This window comes from Oryzias latipes, chromosome 16 (genome assembly GCF_053564925.1).
Source record: "Oryzias latipes strain Hd-rR chromosome 16, Olatipes_Hd-rR_3.1".
Taxonomy (NCBI): Eukaryota; Metazoa; Chordata; class Actinopteri; order Beloniformes; family Adrianichthyidae; genus Oryzias; species Oryzias latipes.
In genome coordinates, this window is record NC_136252.1 from 15,925,398 (window position 1) to 15,944,627 (window position 19,230).

Below are 19,230 nucleotides of genomic sequence, written 5' to 3' on the forward strand. Positions count from 1 at the left end.
ACATATTTGATTTTTTCTTTTTTAGCTGTTAGTCTCTCAAACACTTACCGTAAGTAAAATCTTAGATTTTGCAAAGTGCTGTAATATCTCATTTAGCATCATTACGCACTGCTGTCACTGTAGGATTGATGACACTTACAAATATGCAGTGTTGAGATCACAGCCTACAGCACATGGAAAAAAACACAAAAAAACCCACTGGAGTGGTGCATTTCTTTAATGCAACCATATATTTCACAGAATCAAATACAGACAAGTACGGAATGAATAATGAATGCATGGTTGACATCAAATTTGGCTTTTTTAAATCTATAATAGTATGTTGCAACCTATATAATATATGAAATGATAAGTATTCACTTCAGATAAAACAATGCATCATAGAAAGTGAGCCATGCACAAAATTGTGTACATTTCATTAGCTTTCTCTTGTGTTTTATCTCACATTGTAATTAGGAGCTGTGAACTTGAGTTCACCCTCAGCACTAGAGCACATTTTGTTCTATTTTCCTCTCCTGCTGTTTCAGATTGTTTATCAGGGTGAGAAAGTATAGTAGGAGAAAGTCAGATAGAGTTCATGCGAGTTTTCTGCTTTGAACATATTTGTGTCGACGGACAAAAAACGTTCTTGTGAGGATTCCGATAGGAGATCAAGTCAGAGCTTTCTTCTATGTTTTTTTTGCTGTCAGTCTTTTGCCTGCCATCTGCTTCACTTCCCTTCACTTTCTCCTGTCAGCATTTAATCGTATCAGTCAGCTGGAACAGAAGAAAATGTTTAAGTTATCACAAAAGAAAAAGTCCCTGAATAAAGTAGCTGTTTTTTTCTGTCAACAATTCCTGTCTCATGTCTGTTTTATAGAACCACAAATACTTACACACTTTTTGGAATTTTGATCATCGCATAGTTTACAGTTTGGATGAACCTGGAGTCTATACTTGAAAGGGTTTCCCATACATGATTTAAAAGAAAATTGGGATAAGAACAGTCAAACTTGAGAAATTCTTCAAATCAGGATCTTGTTTTAATCAACATTTATTGAATGTTTTGTTTCCCATGACAAAATTTTTTTTTATCCAGGGTTTGTAATATCTTTTAAGCACTGAAATTTCTCTAAGACAGTTGAATAATTGGCATTAAATGTTACATTTATTTTTTTACATCTCTTTAAAAGTTTTTTTCTTCCCCCCAGGATCAGTCTTCCTTGTCAGGTGTTTCTACCACAGAGGATCATCCTGGCATTTTGGGAAAATCCAAATCAGTTTCTCATATTCACACAATGTCTCCCAAGACCGAGACCAAGAAGAGAAGGGCGCCACCACCTCCTGCTACTCCACCATCCCCCATGGTAAATGCAAGCTCTGAAAGGTCACAGGTGAGGAGAGAACTACTTATTTTGGGTTGTTCATGCATTATCACAAATTCTTAAAGATCCACTCCAGGGAAAATTGTGTTTTTGGCGTTTTTATTTCTAATGGAGGACAAATAAAATTAAAGATTAAGTGCGTCTTTATTCAAATCCGGACGAATCGGAATAAGTCTCCCTGCTCCACTCCATTCTGATGGAGACAAATCGATACATTAATGGTTTTATTTTCCTCAACCGATCTGGCTCTAAACTGTACAACTGGATAGCTCCAATATTGCTCGCACTTTAAATTGCACCAGTGATATTAGCTTGTGGTTGTGAGGGGCTGTTAGCTAGCAAAAAGTGTAAACAAAGATATGATAGGATATCAGCAGAGGCTTACTTCCACGCCAACAGTCCCACCCCTAAAACTAAGCCATACTTCTGAGAACTCATGCTGTGCTGTACAAACTGTCCTAGAAAACCATTTTTAGCCAAAAAAAAAAAAGGCATAATCCCAATTAAAAGGCCACCTGGAAGGCTTTTAGAGTTAAAAAGATAAAATTTAAATAAAAGCAACCATTGCACATCCAATTTTGGCATCTTAGCAAATGATTTCTGAAAAACATTTTTCCTCACACTAGCTAAAATATTCTGAAATAATATTTGAACCATTTAACTGGCAAGGATGAAGTGTACAAGTATTTAAGATGCAGTCAAATATTAGGAACATATGCAAATCAATAAGGTCTAAAGGTAAAGTCAAAATCTTCCACCCACTTTATAAATTCCCATCCTCAGACAGCAGGTTGTTGCTATAGACTACAGCAGCCTGGTCAGATTTATTTAGTTAAATCCTTCAAACTGCCAAAGATCATTTTAGCACATTTAAAGTAACCATTTATTGCAATTTTTACCATCTTTTGAGAGATTTATATTGCACAGCTGGCTATTGCAATAATGTGATTATGGAGGCCTACTTTGTTTTTTGCATGTTCACACCATACATTGGTGCTCATCACTTTTCTGATTGCCTTTTGAGAGCAAAGATGACAGTATAAGAATATAAACTAAATGAAAATATTCCAAGTCAGCATATCCATTTTTTCCCTGTCTGGTGGCACACAGACAGCCAGTGTACTTCATTTCTGAGGACCCTGGAATTAAAAGTTGTTCACTACCGCTTACCTTTTCTGTAACTATGATCTATGACCCAAGTCTATGATCAAGTTCATTAAACAAATGAAAGGAAATTGTGTTTAGATTTTTTAGTGACAGCTCAAAGAAACCTTTAGCAGTAGATAACCCCAAAACCACGATGTCCAAATAGAAAATGTCTTGTCAAGTCTTTATTGTCAAAGCATAACTGCTGTGTAGAGTTTACTTTACTTCTGTGGACCTGTGCCAAGAAAATATTTCAGATCATGTTGATTGAAAACATTTTTATACAGAAAAATTAAGCGTACGCAGCCAACTGACCTGTAGCAGTTATTGGGAATTTCGTTTGGATTGAGTCCTTAGATGATGGAGTCTCTGGTACAAATTGTCCATGTAGCCACTCGGCTGCTGGGAAACCAGTGGTCCCGCTTCTGGTAAACATGGGTCACCTGATCCCTGCAGGTTATTTTGAGGTGCCTTCACCCAATAGCCACAAATGTAATGGTGATTCATTTGGGGATCCTCAGGCACCTCAACTTTGTAGTTGTGGTTACAGTGATGCTGCTTCTGGGGACCCTCTGGCACCTTGAGAAAGCTGGGCTGGTGATTCTTCTGGGAATCACCTGGAAGCTCCACTTGGTACTGGGGATAATTTTGAGGTATCTGGGGCATTGCCACCTGGTAATAGTGTTGCTGCTGCAAGGGGGCCTGAGGCTTTTCCACCTGATATTTGTGGTACTGGTACTGCTTCTGGGGATCACTGTGCACCTTGACCTGAACATCAGTGTGGTGATGCTGCTTCTGGGGACCCTCTGGCACCTTGTGGTGAAAGCTTGGTTGGTGTTGATGCTGGTACTGCTGTTCCAGGGGATACTCTGATACTTTTATCTGGTAGCTGGGGTGGTGATGCTTCTGGGAATCACCTGGTAGCTTCCCTTGGTAGTGGGGATAATTCTGTGGAGTCTGGGGCATTACCGCCTGGTAATGGTGTTGCTGCTGCAGGGGAGCCTGAGGCACTTCCACCGGATATTTGTGGTGATGGTGGTGGTCCTGCTTCTGGGGATCATTGTGCACCTTGATCTGAAAGTTGGGGTGGTGATGTGGCCTCTGGGAATCCTCTGACAGCTTCACTTGGTACTGGGGATAATTCTGTAGAGTCTGGGGCATCGCCACCTGGTAATATTTGTGATGTTGCTGCAGAGAAGCCTGGGGCATCTCCACCTGGAAGGTTTTGTTGTGCTGGGGATCTTCTGGCACCTTCATTTGGTCCTGGGGATAATTCTGTAGATTCTGGGGCATCTCCACCTGGTAATTGTGGTGATACTGCTGCTGCAGGGGAACCTGGGGCATCTTCACCTGATGATACTGCTGCTCCAGAGGAGGAGCCTGGGGAAGCTCAATCTGATAGCTGGGGTGGTGATTCTTTTGAGGACCTTCTGGGACCTTGATCTGGTACTGGGGATATTTCTGTGGCACCTGGGGCATCCCTACCTGGTGGTGGTGGTGGTGCTGCTGCAGCACAGGGGCCTGTGGCACCTTAACCTGAAATGTTTGGTTCTGCTGGGGATATTCCAGCAGCTTTACCTGGTAAGGGTGATGTTTTTGAGGAGCCTGGGGCATATATGCCCCATAAATGTAGTGGTGATGCTGGTACTGCTTTTTGGGGGCCTGGGGCACCTTGACTTGGAAGCTGTGGTAATTGTGCTTCTGGGGATCCTCTGGTGGCTTCACTTGGTTATGGGGAAGTTTTTGTGGAGCCTGGGGCATCTTCATTTGGCATTCGTGGTGGTGGTGGCGATGTAGTGGAGTCTGGGGCCCCTTTGCCTTGTGGCAGTGGTGATGCTGCATCTTGGGTGCCTGGGGCATCTTCACTTGGTGCTGGTGCTTCTGTGGAGCCTGGGGCATCTTCACTTGGTGCTGGTGCTTCTGTGGAGCCTGGGGCATCTTCATCTGGTATGTGTGATGGTGGTGATGTGGAGTCTGAGGCATATTTACCTTGTGGCTTTGGTGGTAGTGGTGATGCCGTTTCTGGGGAGTCTGGGGCACCTTCATCTGGTATGTGCGATGGGGGTGATGTGGAGTCTGAGGCATATTTACCTTGTGGCTTTGGTGGTAGTGGTGATGCCGTTTCTGGGGAGTCTGGGGCACCTTCACTTGGTAAGTTTGATGTTCATGGCGGTGCTGTGGCTTCTGCTGGTGCTTTTTGTTTGACAGACAGCCCTGCCGGCTCTGCTTGGACACGACACTTCTACACAGCTTCGGGGGAACTTTGGCATTGTGGCCTTTATGCCGAGTCTGGATAACCGTGCCCCGTTTGTCATGCAGAGGTACTTTATAATTCCTCAGTGACCTGACTAAAGGGCCATGTTCCTGCTCCTGGAATCCATCGGGTGACCAAGTAGAATAGAATTCTGCTTCATTGCTTGACAACTGCTCCTCTTCCTCTGTTGGCTCCAATGCTGTGGCATCAACGAATGCTATAAGAAATGTGTTTTAGTTCATGGCTTTACAGATTTGAAGAAAAAAAACAAACAAAAAAAAAAACTGTTCACCAGATTTGAAACATACCATCTACTTTGATCCATTTGATCACAAGCAAGGAGAACATTGATAACCTGAAGAGAATATGTTTGTTAATCATTTAATTTTAAATGCAAGACCTCAAAATTGACAGGTTTTTTTTTCAACTCACCTGATAAGAGATGCCATGACTAAAGCCAGTAATAAAAGCAGACTGACTACAGTCACTTCTGCCGGTTATTCCCAATTGAAATTACTGAGTAACAGAGCAAATGTAGACCTACTTATAGTCATTTACTATGTTGTCAAGTCAAATTAGGGCCACATGTGTGACCAATGGAATACAGGTGGTGCTAATGAGCTGAAACAAAGACAGTTTCACTCCTACCCAGATCACAGATCAGGACTTGGCAAATTTGTAAGATGTTTGGACACAACACCAAATAATAAATTTTTAAAGTAGGTATCTTAAGGACATTTATTCTATGATTTCATTTTAAAAGACAGTTTACAAGCTTAAAAACCCAATCTTATGTTTTTGTTTTTCCCCACTTTTTGAGAATATGAAGTAGGAAAATACAAAACTGGCAGATTTCCTAGATAATGGTTGGATTTTTATTTTCATTTCTTGGGTATGCTGAATGATTTATATTACAGATTTGTTCCTCTTGGATGTCTGTCCCTCTGCAAAATAGTTATCAAAGGCAGTTAAGTCTAAATGACTCCAGCACACAGGCATTATTCATGTAGCCAAGGAACAGTTTAATTTGAACTCCTGTTTTCCCCCACTTTTTCCCCAGACTTACCTTCATTAAAATAAAATATCTAAACATGGGGCAAATTAAAAAAGCAAAATTAAGTGTCATTGGTGACATAACACAGGGTTTGAAAAGGGTTAAGGAAATGCTGTTTGGTTTCCACTTCTGCATGGCTGTACTGCATAACTTGTGCTGAGGAAGGAAACATTTTGTCCTCAATCAGTCCAGAGCACAAGTACAAGAACACCGCTGGAGCCAAAGCCAACATGCAGCATTTTTTTGGTACATCCCTCATCCTTTTACATCATGAATTTGGACTCCTTGTTGTGGTTACTCTGCGGCTTGGCTTTTTTCAGGCCTTTTTCTTTAAAAGATGGCTTGGATAAGTGGATAAATCAAAAGATAAAAGCATTTCTTTTGCATTGTATTTTAAAACAAGTATAGAAAGTTTGTAAAATAAAAAAACTGAGTTTGTTTTGTTTGTGAATTTTTAAGAGATAGATAAAAAGATTTAGTTTTAAGAAGCAATGATGCTAAATGTCCTAAAACTCACACAAAAAAGAAGGAAAAGGAGAGAATAATTTAACAGAACTCAGTTGTATTTACCCTTAAGCTCCCCAAGGAATTATTTCCCTTAAAGTATGGTGTTTTGCAATTCGAACAACTTGCAGTTGTACAGTTCCTGTCAGATCTAACATCCTTTTTTTATTTTTTATTTTTTTGTCATGGTGCTCTCTTACGCAGAATAAGACTTTCATGAACATCTGTAAACTAAAAAATGCGATCAAGTTTGTTTACCTTTTTTTTTTTTACCTTTTTTATTTTTTTTACAATAATTCAAAGCATTTTCTTTTAGTTTTTAGATGGATTAAGCACTTTTAAGCTGTATTGCCCCATAAGTAAGTGTCAACTCCAGGGGCCTGCAACCTGAAGCTCCAGAGCAACTTGTGGCCCCTCCACAGTGGCTCTCTGGCTGAAGAAAAATAGAATGATAATAATCATCACTTTTTAAAAAATAACTTCCTTAGCATTGATTGAATGTAAATTGCTGGGTTTTTACATTTATGGCTGAGGTGGTCATAGAATAGTAACTGTAACGTTTTTTACACCTCCACTGACATTAAGATAAATTGCAGTTATGTCATCAAGAGGTGTCCTGTACTATTCCTCTACCATTTTGTACAGATTTCAAATACTATCAAAACTTGAGTAAAACATTTGACCTTCTCTAACTGCTCATTTATGTTATAAGTACCACTCTGATTATCTTTTGGTCTTCTTTAGAGGCATTCCCAGTTGTCTTTTTAATTTGATTATGCTGTTTTTGGCCAAATAAAAACAATTATGTGTCATTTTCTAGGACATAATTTCTGCAGAGCAGCAGGAGTTCATTAGAAATTTGCCTCTGAGTTGTGGGTGGGACCATTGGTTTGGAGTAAACTCGCCGCCACTTCCATCTGTTCACCAGTTTTCCTGCTTACAGGCCTTCACACCCCCAAACTAACATTACCGGTACAACAAAAATGGGGGGCAACATCAAAGATAACCAGCCATGCAGTTTTGAACCTAATGCTAGCTCGAACTAGGAAAAGAAAGACGTACATAGATCTAGTCATCTACAGGTGGATGGATCAGAATGGGGTGAAGCAGGGAGCTTGTATGTACAATTTTTTAAACATAATTTTTTCATCTTCTCATGAATCACAACAATTTGTATAAAGAAATACTCAGAAATCCAATTTTAAGCAGAATTGTTTTAAATAAATGTCCTCCATCATCTGAAAAATGCCACAAAAACATGTTAAAAACACCAACAACACAATCTCTAAAGCTCGTGATTTATGCTTTAAAGACCTAAGACCTGAGTTCCTAAGAAAATTCGTATGTCGGTGCAAAAGCTGTGCATATGACAATAAATGAAAATGAATTTTGATTCTGAAAATCAGTTTGTAAATATTTTTCGTATACCATGTCTGTTGAGTCATAAACCAATAAAGTCATGTTCATGTGGTAAGTAGGTAAAAAGATGACAGCCCACCAAAGTAGAATTGAGAAAAAAACAAGCATAAATGTTGTTTTTCACTTGCTGTGTTTCAGTTTTTTTTCATTAGAGTTCATTAGCTTCAGTGGGACGATCTTATGAAACACAGGATGCCTTTTATTTCAAAAGGAAGTCATATGTTAAAAGTAGTAAACAATTTCACATTAGAGAAAATTCTTTCTCAGTAAATTTCCGTTTTTATTGATGCCAAAAAAAAAAGATAATTTAAATGTGTTTTAAAATGCAAAGGAGTATCAACATTTTCAACAGGGTGATATAACACTTTTTTGATCAGTGGGAAACAGGTCTAAATGGCTTTTTACGTTTATAAAGGTTGCAGAAATACTGGCCTGCTCCAATGCATAGACTTTAAAATAAGAAAAAGTGAGAGTTGGGGGCGGGAGTTAGGGAAAATGGCCCCCTGTGTAGCCCAGAATCTGGTTGACATTTGAAGCTGTCTAAACTCATTATGTAATGAAATCAGCTACCATAAAGTGGAGCAAAAAAATGACACAGAAGCATGTTATTTTCAAAATGTTTATGATTTTTGGCCGTCATTTAGGCAGTAATATTTCTCTAGACTCGTGAATTTCAACACGTTCATTCTAGATACTTCTTATCCAAAATTCCATTTCAGTCTATCATAATTTATTATCATAATTTCCACCAATGTACAAGTTCCAACTGTGCTCACGTGCCAGCTGGTTTCTAGAACTGTTTACTTAAAACACACAGAGTATAAGATAACTGTAAATGAAGGGAAGGGGCAAAGTAAACATTACATCTCAGTAGGTTAGGAGGACAAGCTGTACTACAAAGGAACTGGGTCAGCCATGTGTCTCCTAATCCTCTTCTCCACCCCTCATCCTTACCCCCCTCATTCACAGACTTCTCAACTACAACTTTCTTTTATCATACATGCACAAACACACATCTCTAATATACCCTGACACAATAGCTCTAACATGTCTCAACTGTTTTCAAGCTTGCAGTTGTGGTGCGTATGACCTCAATGCCCTTTGAGGTGACACAGTTTAGCTAGTCTGCACATTCATGCTCATAGAGATATACATATGCACTTGTCGGTACACTCATCCCTGTTGCTATGAACGAGAACGCTAACTACAGTGCCACACAAAAGTGTCACATTGTTGTAGTCTGTCTTGTTTCACATTAAAAGTGTAAAGTAGCCCTTTTACTAAGGCTCTCCCCCATCAAGAGTCCTTCAAAACAACTGATGAATGGTCATGCCTGCAGACGAAAGCCTCCATGGGTGGCCCTATGCCTATCAGCATGCAACAACATAGGGCCGGTCGCTTCACGAGACATTCTGTGGAAAATATGACAGATTTTATGAGATTTTACAGTTTATCTCATATTTTTTATTTTTCAAGACAAAGAAATGATGAGATATGAATGACTTTGGTCACTTATTATTTAATCAGCAGTATATGACAATCGATATTTGGTTGTTTACCTTTTGGCATGTCATGTCAGGGATCGCCACAGCAAATCAGCTTTCACTGAGTCACACAGGTGGTTTGGCAGAGACATTTACACCGGATTCCCTTTCTGACACACACAACTCTATATTTTATCTGGGCTGGGGACCGGCACAGGGAGATCCAGACTTGGCCCCCATGTGTCTACTTCTTTTGAAGGGTCTTGCCTAAGGACCCCCACTGGATCATCGCGCCCCTGGGAAACGATCCCTGCTTTTCCTTATGATTTTTTTGTTTTGTCATGTATAATTAGTGTGTTCAGATAAAATGTTATGTCCTTAACTAATGGACCCTGCAAACCTGAAAGCAGAAGTTTTTTTTGTAAACAAAAAATAGATTCCTATTAATTATCTTTTGAAAATGGGCAAAATGGGTCAATACAACCAGTTTGTGTGTTCTGTTTTCACTTTTTCTTTTTTGTCAATTGATAATTGGCAAGCATTGTCTTTGTAGTCTGATGTATATGGTGGGAGGGATCTTTTACAGTTTTTAAACTTCTTTTGACACATTTATTATGAAAAGGGATACAAGATCTTAATAGGGTATGTATTTAAACACATGGAGATGTTTTTATAATAATAATGGCAACATTGCGAACCTATATCAAGCATACGATATTTCAATCATACTCATATCCCCCTATAAGCTGACTGGAGTTTTTCCTTGAATGAGGTTTAGAGTTTCATCTATACTTCCAAACATTCATCCTTCTGCATTTCCACTTATAGCAATGCACATTTATCTAGCATATAAAGCACTGGCTAAGATATCAGACGCGCACATCAACATTTATGAGCCTGTATACAGTCACATAGAGACTCTCATGAGAATATATTATTGTATTCTGGCGGTGTATTCCTTTTTTTAAATTTTTTGTGGCACATTTTTACTGCACTGTTATGCTCCACACTTGCACAAACATATTCAGATGCTTACATGTATAGACACACACCACTTTCACAGACATGCACCCATCCATCTTTACAGCCGAGCCAGTCATCCATTGCAACTTCAACTTTGGCCCACTTCCACCGGTGTGTCTGTATTCATGTATGTATAAATGCTGGAATGGGCGAAGAAAAAACAGGGGAGAAATGAAAAGAAAGGCAGCCAATGGGGGGGTCATTTGGATTTCCATAGAATGCCATTCCGTGAGTTCATTGAGTTCACATGTGTGAACCCAGTGTGCCTCTGGAAAAGCAAGGTGGCCTGATCTCCTTCTTGCCCGATTGAATGATGCAACAGTCCACGCAGCTCTGGGCATGTTCTTTGTTGCTTTTCAGTGTGAAAGTTAAAAGGAGAAGAGTTTATTAGCGTTTCTACAAAATACTGATATCTAAGTGGTTGAGACCTGCCCAGGGTGGTGTTAAATTGATTGTTCATCTTTGCCTTCGAAGGCAGAGAGAAAAGGTATTGACTGATGTTGAGTTTAAAAAAAAAAACAATTCTACATTTTTTCATTTGCATGACTAGTGTTGTTGTTTTTATTTAGCATTTTTCTCTCTCTTCTTTGATCCCACATTGATGGAAGCGCTTCTGGGGATGCGATGGCACAAAGTTTAGCATTTAGAAATTATATTTTTTAGTTTAGGATTTTTAGTTTCACCCTTTGAAGATGTTGAGATTAAGGCTCAGGGCGAACCAGTGCTTTGGAATTTGTTTGCGTGCCAAATAAAGTTTTTAACACAAAAGGGAAAATGCACACAGCAATACCACTTCTCCCTTTCTGCTAAATTGCTGGCAGACCTTCACTGTACGTCTGCTTGTAGGATAATTTAAAAAGAATGTTAACACTCCGATGGGATCAGACTCCCACGTCTCTGCCTGAACTTCACTCAGTTTGATTACTCTGTATTTTAGTCACGGCACAGTGAATTTGCTAAATAATTAATGGTTAGACCGCATGCACATAACTTTCTACCGTTGACCTTGTTCCCTTTTCCTTATTTTCTGACAGGTGGGCCTTTTTTCAGAAAGCCAACAAAAGAGGAAAAAAGCACCTCCTCCTCCTACTTTTATTTTGCAGCAGGATTCTGACAGCTCTCCCCCTCCTGTTCCTCAAACTTCAAATGGCCACTCCACTGAAGCGCCAACCCCAGCCCACCGCATCAATGCCACACAGTCCAACGCAGGATCTGATGTCCCAGTGGAGCTACAAACAGTAGAGCCCGCTCCTCTCAAACAACCAGAAGAGCCTCCACTCATGAGCGATGCCACACCAAATCCAAGTTCTCCATCCCCAAGCAGCAGCAGCAATGGCAGCCTGACCATGCAGGAGTCCAGCTCCGAACTCTGTCAGAGCCTTGACGACTCCGACCTGGACCTGGATGCTTCCCGCTGCAGCAGTGCCACATCCAGCAGTTCTGTGCAGCTCCACCCAACCACACAAAGCTCCAGCAGCAAAACGGTGGCATCGAGTAGTAGTGGGTCTGTCGTAACAAACAAAGAGGTGAACTCAGACAGCAGCTCCAAGTCGGACACAGAGTCAGCACTCAACCTAAAACTGGATGAGGTGGAGAACAACAGACACAGCGCCGTTGGTAAATACATCTCAGTTCCAAACAGACACAGAAGCAACAAAAACACAAAGAGGAATAAAAATTGTTAAATCCAAAACATGGTTTATAATATCTATTATATCAAAATGCTGAACTTCTGGATGATTTTCCTGAACATCAGCAATAACAAGGCAAAAGTGGATTATAGTTTTAGAGCCAAACGTGGTTGGAGCCTCTTCATTATCAGAGATTTCTGCCAGTATTTTACATGATTGTCATATTTTTCCCAGCAGCAGCTCATCTTCCATTCATATTTTTCCCTACCACTAAGAATAGGCATGAAGTAACAACTCTGGGAATAAAGAAGCATGCCTTTTTATATCTAATTAGTTGAAGTATGTACTGTACAAAGACCCGCTCCAATCATTTTTTGATCCATTTTCCAGGCATTTCCAGCTTTTTTTAATAACGATCATGCCATTTTTAGCTGAAATAAAAAAAACTTTGTTATTTTCAAGAACAGTTTTTGGAAAGCTGCAGCAGTTCATTAGTTGTGAGTTGTGGGCGGGGCTGTTGGGGCCAAGTAGGCCCTCCCCCACTTCTCATCATCCATCTGTTTACACTATCTCCCTCTTGCTTACAGCCCCTCTTAACCCCAAGCTTATATTACTGGTGCAACAAAAATGGCCAGCAATATTGGAGCTACAGTTTTGAGGCAGATGCTCCCAAATCAAAACGGTTTGAATAAAAAAATACTCAGAAAAACAATATTAATCGTAATTTTCTTTAAATATGTCCTCCATCATGAGAGAAATGTAACAAGAACATATTATAAACCCAAAAAGGAGAATTTTCTTGGGAATATGTCTGTAAATAAATTTGTTGTTTTTTTTTTACTCCCATCCTGACTTAAAAAGGGTCTCATGAATATAATAACTACTGTTATCAAAAGATGAGTCAATCCATGTTAAAAATATAACTTGATTATTGCAAAAGAAAACGATCTTGGCTGTTGACTGCTTTGCTTATATTAGCAGTCTCTAGTTTTCTGTGGAGGATTTCTTTGTCTGCTTGAGAGCGTTGAGCCTGTCAAACTGCAGTAACTGCAGAGACTTAAACTGTCAAATGTTTTGTGCAAATCCTGCTGGAAGAAAGGAACCCTGTGTGTGTGCAGCGGGTCACAGCCAAAGGACCGAAACTAGTGAAACTTGTTCTCATCCTTATTCTGAGACAAAAGACTTCTTGTCTCTTACTTATCTGTTGCTCAAAATTTCTTCCATGTGTTTATTTTTTTGCTACCTTTTTTTTTTCCTTACATGCCTGCTGCGTCTCTTAAAAACTCATGCATTACAGATTTAAAACTACTTGAACTTTAGCTGACCTCATTTATTTTCTTATAAGTCTGAAAATTCTCACTCGCAGAGTGAGATAAGAGCAGATGGTTGTCATGTGTGATGGGGCATAGATGAGAGAGCATTGAACCTAAAAAAAAAAAGATATGAGAGGGGAGAGTGCCGAGAAGAAAGTGCACACAACAGAGCATTGGAGCTTTTGACAGAGCTGACAGGCTAATGAGGAAAAAACAGGAAGACCAGGGATGTTTTAAGGAAAAAAAATAAAAGTAGTGATAGCAAAACTCAGAGGAGCAGGAGAAACTCTTCTTTTAATGGTTAATTTTTTTTTTAAGTAACGAAAGTAAAAAGGATCTGAGGGTGTTGTATTGTGAAATCAAACAAGCTACATAGCTGGTGTTGACGATGAGCCTCCCAGTAATAAGTTCTACCTTTAGTTTTTGGAAACTCTTTTAAAAGAAGATAACATGATGAAATGTGTATATTTACAAATATAAATGTCAGGACAGATGTTTCTGATTCACAAAGAAGCAAAATTGTGAGATGATGATCTTTTCCCCTCTTGTCATCAAGATCCGTTTGCTTGTAGTAGATAAGTTTTTTCAGCTAAGTGAGATCAAATGGTTTGATAGAAAAATATAGCAGCATATCATCAGCGTAGCTGTGCACATGTATCATGTGCTGTTTAACAATGTTACATAAGGGTGTAAGGATAAATTAACTTTATTGATTAATAAACTTATATTCCTATGATCTAACCAAATTGATCTGTCTGAGGCAAGTTGTTAATTTCATCAATCTATATCATTAAAAAATCATTTCAAAATGAAACCAATCAATTACCGGTATATCATTTGGAAAATACCATTTGGATTAAGGTAAAGTAGGTTTATTTAAAAAAAAAAAAGATCAAACAATCATTCCAGTCCAATGTGTGGAAACACTTAGAATTTAGCAAAGACATGTGACCATGAAGTGTGGTAGAATGTTCTAACAATGTTCCCTTTGGATTATTTTAATGTGAAAAAACAACAGTGGGCTGAACTTTATGAAACTAAAATGTGAATGGATTTACCATTCATTTTTTATGTATTTGTTTGTTTGTACACATAAGGAATTTTATACTTAATAATCTTGCAAGAAATACAGGAAATCTGAAAAACTTCACCTGCACTGTTTAGTACCAGGTATTTATCTCTGAGTCACACTGGTTGAAGTTTTGGCTAAAGATGTCCTGGATCAATTATAAGTCAGTGAATCAGATTTTTTAAAATTAACCAATATCAACTGTGAATTGTATCGTCAACCACAAATTATGATATGAATCGAATTGTTGGTAAAATTAATTGTTACACCCCTAATGTTACATCGTGGGATTATGGATAGACCAAAAGAAAGGGATCGAGTGTATAGCCCTGCGTTACACCATGTCTGGTATGTGGGTTGCTAGAGTTCTACTATTTGGATTGTAATTCTTTATGCTTTTGCAAAAATAACATTTGTATCATTTCTGTCAGAAACCTACACCTCCTTATCTGGAAATTCTAGAAAACAAATTTGCATGAAGAGAGTAAAACACTATAGTTAAAAGGTTGTGTATCAACATCTACTATACTTTCAGCTTTGTTAGTATCTTGTATGTTGTTATAAGTCCTTTCAAATGTGTGATCATCCGTGTCTGTATGCTTTAATGCTGTTTTTTCATCTAGAAGACGCAGATCCACCAATACCACCCAAACCTCCTCGTTCGTCCAGCACGGAGCCTACACAGCATGCCCCACACCTAACCATTTCTGTTCCCAGCACCTGCTCTCCTGTCATTGTTTCCACAGACAGTGAAACTGTGGCTACTGTAGAGGCAGGATCTCACCCATGTAGGTTCCACGTAAACTGCTGCTATCTTCTCTTTGATTCTTACTCTTTTTTTTTCTCTCTAGATGCTGCTGGTATCACTTCAGATCTTTTATTTTCCAATCTGAATGTGTGTGTTTCTATACCCACTCTGCAAGTTTTAGGGCTGCGTGTCAGCAAGCTGAACTTTGCAAGCGTTCCTGGCTTCCTTCGGTCACTTGGGCAGCAGAGTTGTTGAAGGATAAAGGGTCCAGATGAGGTCAAGGCGCCTCACATCTATAAATGTCCATCTGAAAGCCGTGCTGTTTCATGTGGGCTTTAAAAGGTTAAGGTTGAGGTCACTTCTAATCAACTAGAGTGCCTTTTATGTCGCGTTAACACTGCATGGGAGCATATTAAACACATACTGGAAGAGATTACTGAGCAATGCCATGATTTTCCAAATATAAGAGGCCACCATCTGTTTCCACACATTTGAGTTTTAATGGTCAAGATACCCCTTTTTTCATTTTTCATGTCACTGTTTTATTTTTAACACCATATTTTCCAAGTCATATGATCTCAAACCTCCTCTTTTCTTTTCTTGTCTTTGCTCCCTTCCCAGCCCCCTTCTGTTTAGTGTTCTGCTGTGGGCCTGTGCGACTGCGTTCCAAGCCCAAATGAAGTTTTTCTTTGGCTTGATCCTTTCCTCGTCTTGGAAAACCTTTTTCATCCACTCTCCACATCTCTTTGTTTTCTCTCCCCTACTTCTGAAGTATTTTCACTGTTAATCAACATGCCGTTCTCCTTTCTTTAAAATGATATTGTGGTAGATAATCTAGTTGTTTTGTATTTGGTGTTGCTTTGTCATGAATATCAGTGCAGCCTACTTATACACAGTGTGTTTGTAGCAGGAGATAGTTGCTTCTTTTACCTTTATTTTTCTTCAACTTTGAAAATTTTTTATACACTGGTAATCCAGAAGCTTCGACCGGAGTTAAAAATATGAGCTGTAGTCAGAGGACGAGACAGCGTTATGGGATATATGGGATCTGCTAATCAATTGGTGGAGGCTGTATGTCTTGGTTGGTTTTTGAGGTGTTTTGGTTTAGAAATGAAAATGAATACTTACTTTGGAGGTTAGTTGGGTTTGTAATGTTACTTTCAGGCAATATTGTCTTGTACATTTCCTATAACAGCAATGTAAAATATTCAAAAGTCTTCATAAAGAAAACATTCTTCACACCACCGCAGAAGGCTGTTACAGCACTGCAACACAATGCTTCTTGTTGCTTGGTTGGAAGCATTGAGTGTACATTAGAAGTGGACTGAGTGACCCCTCCCCCCTCCAAATAGGAAGTACCTGCTAGTTCCAACAAGCCAAAATCCCTTGGCTGTGTAGAGGATAATGGCCTTTGAGATGTCCATTATCAGAAATTAACTGATGATCCCGTCGGATGGTTGCTTTCGTGAACTCCATTTATTTCTGATAATGGTCACTTACAAAATAAATAAATATTCAAGCCATTTTTAGTACTTACTTCTTGTTATATTTTCGGTTTAAATCCCTTTTTCACAAAAAGCGGACTGTTTGATACAGGATACGGTGCATTATCATGGTAACCAATGAGCAGGCTCAGACCTCGACTGATTGTCATAATAAGTTAAATAAAGCATCAGTTTAGAGAGAAAGTTCATCTCTTGTGGACTACCAGCAAGCTCACTTCTGATTGGTGAGAGTGGTTGCCATAAAAAGGATGTCTCAGTCCAACTCGGACCGATCACTCCTTGCTTAGGTCATCTGGTTCCAACATGGAGACATTTGTATCCCAATAAAATGGTGACTGGATTAGTTGAAACCGGAAGTAAGTCATTTTCTATGGGTGATGTCACACTCACCAAGTCCAGGTCTTGTATATAGTCAATGGTTGAAATCCCAAAGTAAAACATGTTACATAAAAAAACTGTGGTAGTAGTTTGGATGTCAACTTTGGCTTCAAAATCCTCTCATTCTTATCAATGCAATTCTAATCAGAGTAAAAAAATCTCATTATTGAAAGCACAACTTTACATTTTTGGGATGAAAACAGTTCTTCTGATCTGATCAATTGTTTACTGTCCAAAAAAGATTTGCCTGAGACAGATGTGATGGAATTGTGCTATAAGTGATAAAACATCTTCATTTTTGACAGAAGAGGAACATCTGTACTTAAAAGTCTTTTTTCAATTAAAGAACTGGAGAGTGAATCAAGACTTCGAGACTTTAATTTGGTTTGTGCATGGTTTGGCTCAGTCAGTTTAACAAGTAGCATCTCACTCAACTGACAGCTTGGGAGTGAAGACATGTTTGGTTTAGCTTTAACAAAAGCATGTGCTCAAGGTTTGTCTGCGTCGCAAGTTCAAGAACTGTGTGGACACTTGCAGGAGAGCAAAAGCCTGTATATGTGTGTGTTTGTGCGTGCGCCTCCTTGCAATGTGTGTTTGTGTTGAAGTGTGCTGATTGTGGCTGAAACTGGCATGACTTAGCAATTGCTGGGAAGGAACTGGGAGGACAGCCCTGTGAGTCATCACCACATCTCCTGGAACTGACTGTTCTAGCCACACCATTAGGACCAGACCCAAAACTGACAGGCCCTTCACACACACACATGCTCACACACACATGTATAGGAAGACAAATTACAACACAATACATGTCCATGCTTACTTTCCCCACCACCTGACGGTAAAACAAAGTTAATCCTTGTATAACTCATGTGAAAAAATACTTTGATACACCGTACTGCGCCTTCTGGCTTGGCTGCCAAAAACCTAAGAAATGCTAAAATGATTTGTATTCCCTTGGCTTAGATTTCAGTGAGATCAGTGACACTCTAAATAAGTTTCCCAAAACCCACAGGACTGACTGGAGCATGAGTGTACTACAGAGATGAGAGGGTATGAAGCAATGCTGTCTTTCTCTTGAACCTAAAACAGCTTGGTAAAAAAAAAAAATCTAATTAAAAGGGTTTGTTTACAGTAAGCCTGCCCACACATCATTAAAGATATTTTATCAAACCGCAAGTGGTTCTGCTCCAGGCTTGTTTGGTAGGTCTGGCTTGGGCTTTCGAGTTTGTGTTTAATGTCAAAATGAATGCTGTTTCTCGCTTAAATGAATTCTGTGTATACTTTTCTTCTTTCTCAATCTGCATTCCTTGTCTTGTCCCTCTTACATAACAATGTCCTGTAGTTTCACTGATTTTCTTTCAGGTATTTTTGTTGGTCATAGAAAGATAAAAATAAGGCATAGCCCATTACAATCTAAGCCTTAGCTCTAAAACAAAGTCTTAAAAGCTTGAGGGCTTTGTGGAGAAGTTTATGCTGTCCATCAAAGCTGTTTATTTCTGGGCATCTCAGGAAACTATAAATTTAAAAGGAAGAGTTTTTAGATGGAAAACTTTTTTCTTTTGTTATAAACTCTTCAAATTACCCTGGTGTTTACCAAATTTTATAGTAGGTTAAGAGTCATGTTGGGTGTACCTCACGCCCAACATTATAGAAAAGACACATAAATTGCATGAGATTATAATGGGCTGATTGAACATTTATGGCCCTTAAATTCTTAAAGTTTTTATACTTTACTTTTGTAAAAGACTAAATGTATTTTAGCCAAATTCATCAAAAAGCAAGACTGATTTTGGTGGATTTCTAATTACCTTTGTTAAATATTTCAAACGGTAACATCCACTACTGCTAAAACCATTTCATCTTCTTCCAGCTTGGATTTATTCCATGGACACTTCTTCAGTGAAGTTTCAGAGACCAGAAACAGAAGCACCCGAGGCTGAGACTCTGTCCTTGGACAGCAGCAATGGCAGCAGCAGCTTGCCTGATCAGGGTTATGCAGCCTCTGAAGGAATGGCGGAGGTGGAGGATTCCAGCACCCTCAGTTTTTCACCTGACCAGCAATCCACCTCAATGGATACAAGTTTGTCCCTGGAGGGAGGTGGTGGAGACAAAGGAGAGAAACTGCAACGATTAATTCAGCAGAAACAAAGGAGCAATTCAAGTGATAGTGATGAGGGATGTGCCACATGGGGATCAACGCACAGGTGAACAGATTTGTCAACAATTAAAGGAATCTGGGTATAAATGGGTGCCTCTTCAGTCATGGGAATGGAGTGAAATTAGTTAAGAAGCTTGTTTTGCTCCATTTGCACATTTTGCTTTCTTTGTTTTGTCACAA

General features: G+C 39.2%; 2 protein-coding genes across 21 annotated transcripts in view; one reads left to right on the forward strand and one right to left on the reverse strand.

Annotated features, from left to right (window-relative positions):
- cobl (cordon-bleu WH2 repeat protein) overlaps window positions 1–19,230 on the forward strand; it is a 72,774-nt gene that overhangs the window by 44,560 nt on the left and 8,984 nt on the right. For 10 of the 14 annotated variants that reach the window (XM_078933347.1, XM_078933348.1, XM_011485032.4 and 7 more), the window contains 4 exons: window positions 1,191–1,373; window positions 11,283–11,865; window positions 14,885–15,049; window positions 18,763–19,096. In XM_078933347.1, coding sequence (XP_078789473.1) covers window positions 1,191–1,373; window positions 11,283–11,865; window positions 14,885–15,049; window positions 18,763–19,096 — 1,265 coding nt within the window. The remainder of the gene's footprint in view (window positions 1–1,190; window positions 1,374–11,282; window positions 11,866–14,884; window positions 15,050–18,762; window positions 19,097–19,230) is intronic. The other 4 variants (XM_011485037.4, XM_078933355.1, XM_078933354.1 and 1 more) reach the window with 1 other exon arrangement.
- On the reverse strand, window positions 200–5,345 carry LOC101163197 (uncharacterized). 7 transcript variants are annotated; one of them, XM_078933360.1, is made up of 5 exons: window positions 5,197–5,345; window positions 5,073–5,119; window positions 4,401–4,981; window positions 2,826–4,361; window positions 200–1,359 (listed from the first exon to the last, which is right to left on the reverse strand). In XM_078933360.1, the coding sequence occupies exons 1-4, from the start codon at window positions 5,211–5,213 to the stop codon at window positions 2,835–2,837; spliced, it is 2,172 nt and encodes a 723-aa protein (XP_078789486.1). In that variant the 5' UTR covers window positions 5,214–5,345; the 3' UTR covers window positions 200–1,359; window positions 2,826–2,834. The 7 variants fall into 7 exon arrangements, with proteins under 7 accessions (XP_078789486.1, XP_020565696.1, XP_020565695.1 ...); XM_011485030.4 differs by lacking the exon at window positions 200–1,359 and adding an exon at window positions 2,681–2,745 and having other exon boundaries at window positions 2,826–4,409; window positions 4,551–4,981; XM_078933358.1 differs by lacking the exon at window positions 200–1,359 and adding an exon at window positions 2,681–2,745.